Genomic DNA, 2,838 nt, shown 5'->3' with positions numbered 1-2,838 from the left:
AACGTGTTTGTGCGGGGGTCATGCGTTTTGAGAAAAAGGCAAGGGGCTGCCACCCACCGTTTACTTTTTGTTGCAGTACCGCTCCGACCGCAGAGCTGGAGGCATCCGTCATGAGCGACAACGGATAGCTGGGGTTGGGATGAGCTAGCAGTGTGGCATCGGCCAAAGCGTGCTTGATAGAATTGAAAGCTTCATCTGTTGTGCTGTCCCAGGGCAGTGCAGTTGACGATTGTTTGCCGCAGAGCAAACGCTCGAGGGGTTCCAGCAGCATAGCACAGTTTCTAATGAATCGGCGGTAAAAGTTTACCAGGCCTAGAAACTGGCGCAGCTTAGTGATTGAAGCTGGCTTGGGGAACTCCATGATGGCTTGCACTTTGTGAGGAAGAGGGCGGATGCCGTTGTTATCCAAGCGATGGCCGAGAAAATCAAGTGATGGTACTCCGAACTCGCTCTTGGCAGTGTTGACGACGATACCATTTGCTGATAGGCGCTCAAAAAGCTGATGGAGATGTTGGAGGTGCTCTTCGTGGGATGAGCTTGCCACAAGCAAGTCGTCAACGTAGGCGAAAACGAACGGCAGACCACGTGTGACTGTGTCGATGAACCGCTGTGATGTCTGTGCAGCATTTCGGAGACCGAATGGCATTCTCAAAAATTCAAAGAGGCCAAATGGAGTGGTAATTGCTGTTTCTGGAATGTCTTCTTGTGCGACAGGAATTTGGTGAAAGGCTCGCACCAGGTCAATTTTGGAAAATACTGTAGTGCCATCCAGTGCCGACGTGAAATCTTGGATGTTAGGCAGTGGGTACGGGTCCGGAATGGTTTTTGCATTCAGGGATCGGTAGTCCCCACATGGCCTCCAGTCACCTGATTTCTTAGGGACCAGATGGAGCGGAGACGCCCAGCTGCTGGACGATGGTCGTATAATTCCAAGTTCCAACATGTGTTCGAACTCTGCTCGGGCAATTTTGAGTTTGTCTGGGGCGAGTCGTCGTGGGCGAGCAAATACAGGTGGACCAGTTGTTAGGATGTGATGACGTACATCATGTTGTACGGGCTTTGTCCAGTCGGGTGGTCGCGTGAGGTTGGGGAACTTTTGAAGGAGGCAAGCAAAAGGATCACCAGCAATTGTTGTGGTTGGGGCGACTATAGGCGAGTCACAGGAAACGACGCCATGAACAGAGAGCAACGTAGCAGTGTCCAGCAGGCGTTGGCGTTTCACATCGACCAGCAGTCCATGGTGGTCCAGGAAATCAGCGCCAATAAGAGCACGGCGAACGTCAGCGACGAGGAAAACCCAACGGAACACGCGGCGCAGGCCAAGGTTCAAGGTGAGGGACCGCGACTTGTAAACATGTATCCTGCTACCGTTGACAGCTTGAAGATAGGAGGTCGGCGGTGTAGTTCGGTCGGAACGTTGCGCGGGAATAATGCTGACCTCTGCCCCGGTGTCCACCAGGTATTGCTGGCCTGTGGTTCTGTCCATGACATGAAATAGGCGACTTTTGCTTTGGCCCTGACCGGTTGTCGCCATTAAAGGTCGGCCGGCTGGATTCCCTGCCATGCACAAGGACGGAGGCAGTGGCGCGCTTCCTGCCCGAAGCGGCGGTGATAAAAGCATACCCGTGGTGGCGTTTGAGACCGGGAGCGTTCTTCTCTTGGACGCCGTGATCTACTCGAGCTGCGGTACCTTCCGTGATGGGGTGAAGTGCGATGACGCTCCGCAGCACAAACTAATTGTTCAAGGCGATTGCAGAGCACGTCGATGGGAGAAGCGGCGGAGGATGATGTTTGCGGCACTGAACTCGCAGTGGTGCTTGATGGTGTTACGTTGCACACCGCTGGCGTCACCACCTCCATGACTTTGTCCGCCAGGCTGGCCAGGCTGTTGAGGTCCATTACCGTGGCTGTAGCGAGTATCATCTGAACGTTTACTGGAAGGCGCTGCATGAACAATTCCCGAAGGAGGCGGTCGTCGTTTACTGTTGTGTTGCCGCTCATGAGCTGTCGCATACGGCGAAGGAGCTGGCTTGGCCGACGGTCTCCCAAGTCCTCTACGGAGAGCAACTGCTGCATGCGGGCTCGCTGCGATGTTGTTGTGCGCTCGAGAAGTGCAGCCTTAAGATCGCTGTATGGAGTGGCGGAAGCCGGTCCAGAAAGCAGGTCGGCAACTTCTTCTGCAGCAGTAGGTGACAGTGCCGAAACAACTAGGTGGTACTTGCGTTGTTCCGTGCGAGCGCCAGAGAGGATAAATTGCGATTCCGCTTGAAGAAACCAAACTGCAGGGTTGCGGTCCCAGTATGGTGGGAGTCGGATGGAAACCGCAGAGACGTCTTGTTGTTCGGTCGTGCCCGTAAGTTCAGTGTCTGGTTGCATCTCGTTGCTGTGCATGGCTCCACAATAACTTCGGCAGTGCCGCGAAGAAAACTACGGGTTACCGCTTTGTAGAGCCGTGGTAAACGAGACGGACACACGTCTTTTCGGTAACAAGGTCTAGTTTATTCTGTCCAAAAAGAGAATTGAGCGGGCGCGCGCAGCGCGCCGGAAGTGGCGAGGGCTTTAGAGAGACAGAGGAGAAAAGAGGGAAAAGGAGCATAGAGAAGTGTGGTGCGCGGACCTAGTGCGAAAGGAAAGCAGTAAACAAAGTAATAAGAAAAGGGAGCTCGCGCACGACGTTCGGCACAGTGAGTCGGATCATGTGTCCGTGTGCCTGGTGTCCAACACTCGCGAAGGTCCGCTTACGGGAGGCCCGCGGGACGCCCCGCGGAGTTGTTTATGGCTGCGGGGGTGGTGCGCAGCTCCATCGCCGCGCCGCTACAAATCTTTTTCCTTTTCAGC

General features: G+C 54.6%; 1 protein-coding gene across 1 annotated transcript; it reads right to left on the bottom strand.

Annotated features, from left to right (window-relative positions):
- Positions 1–1,533: 1,533 nt before the first annotated feature.
- Positions 1,534–2,391, bottom strand: LOC126548323 (uncharacterized). The gene has a single exon (XM_050196468.2). The coding sequence runs from the start codon at positions 2,389–2,391 to the stop codon at positions 1,534–1,536; it is 858 nt and encodes a 285-aa protein (XP_050052425.1).
- Positions 2,392–2,838: the final 447 nt, after the last annotated feature.

This window comes from Dermacentor andersoni, chromosome 1 (assembly GCF_023375885.2).
Source record: "Dermacentor andersoni chromosome 1, qqDerAnde1_hic_scaffold, whole genome shotgun sequence".
In the NCBI taxonomy this organism is placed as follows: domain Eukaryota; kingdom Metazoa; phylum Arthropoda; class Arachnida; order Ixodida; family Ixodidae; genus Dermacentor; species Dermacentor andersoni.
The sequence above is the reverse complement of the archived record's forward strand: the minus strand, read 5'-3'. Positions and strand labels throughout refer to the sequence as shown.